This window comes from Vicia villosa, unplaced genomic scaffold, assembly GCF_029867415.1.
Source record: "Vicia villosa cultivar HV-30 ecotype Madison, WI unplaced genomic scaffold, Vvil1.0 ctg.000577F_1_1, whole genome shotgun sequence".
Taxonomy (NCBI): Eukaryota; Viridiplantae; Streptophyta; class Magnoliopsida; order Fabales; family Fabaceae; genus Vicia; species Vicia villosa.
This window is the reverse complement of record NW_026705263.1, coordinates 652,850-653,697: the sequence shown is the minus strand read 5'-3', so window position 1 is coordinate 653,697 and position 848 is coordinate 652,850. Positions and strand designations below refer to the sequence as shown.

The following is an 848-nucleotide window of genomic DNA, read 5'->3' as shown; positions in this document are numbered from 1 at the left end:
TAATTAAAATTATGAGAGTGTTATGATAATGAAGGAAAAATTATTTTATTTTTATTTTTTAATTAATAAAAAATTATGATAATTTGTTTATAAAAAATATGAAGATGTTCATTTTCACAAAGTATAATATAAATATAATACATATAGATACCATTTAGAATTATATTATACAAATATTATATCATGTATATAATGCTGTTTATAGATAGACATGTATATATATATATATATATATATATATATATATATATATATATATATATATATATATATATATATATATATATATATATATATATATATATATATATATATATTATAGTATATGTATAATTATAAGAACCCTGTCCCTGTAGGGATATTATATATTGTCACCTCCACCTGTGTGATAAGCATTCCCATGAGGATCATTATTGTTCCAAGGTGAAGGATAGTAAAAAGTTGGAGGAGGAGGTGGTGAAGGTCCTGCATGATTGGGCAATATTTCATTATAACGAACCAAATCAGCATTAGTAGAATCAAGTTCCTTTTGGAGACTAATAACTTGTCTTTGGAGGACTGAAATAGCACCAACACAACCATAAACAGGATCTTTAATCCTTGCCTCAGCTTCATAGGCAAGAGAGTTGACAGTATCTTCTCTTTGATGAGGTTGAACTTCATTCAGAAGTTTACTCACATTGCTTGCACCAAATATTTTGTGAACATTTGCAAATTTCTGTGGTTCTTCTGGTGGGAAGTATGGTGCAAATATGCAATCTGGCATGCACTTCCTTCTCAAAAACTTGCATGCAGCACATGGTGAATTTGAGTACAAGCTTGAAGATGATGATGCCATAATTATTTTC

At 27.7% G+C, this 848-nt stretch overlaps 1 protein-coding gene across 1 annotated transcript; it reads right to left on the bottom strand.

Moving 5' to 3' along the window:
• Window positions 1-346: 346 nt before the first annotated feature.
• LOC131629536 (LOB domain-containing protein 25-like) lies at window positions 347-848 on the bottom strand. Its single transcript, XM_058900319.1, has one exon. The coding sequence runs from the start codon at window positions 836-838 to the stop codon at window positions 362-364; it is 477 nt and encodes a 158-aa protein (XP_058756302.1). The 5' UTR covers window positions 839-848; the 3' UTR covers window positions 347-361.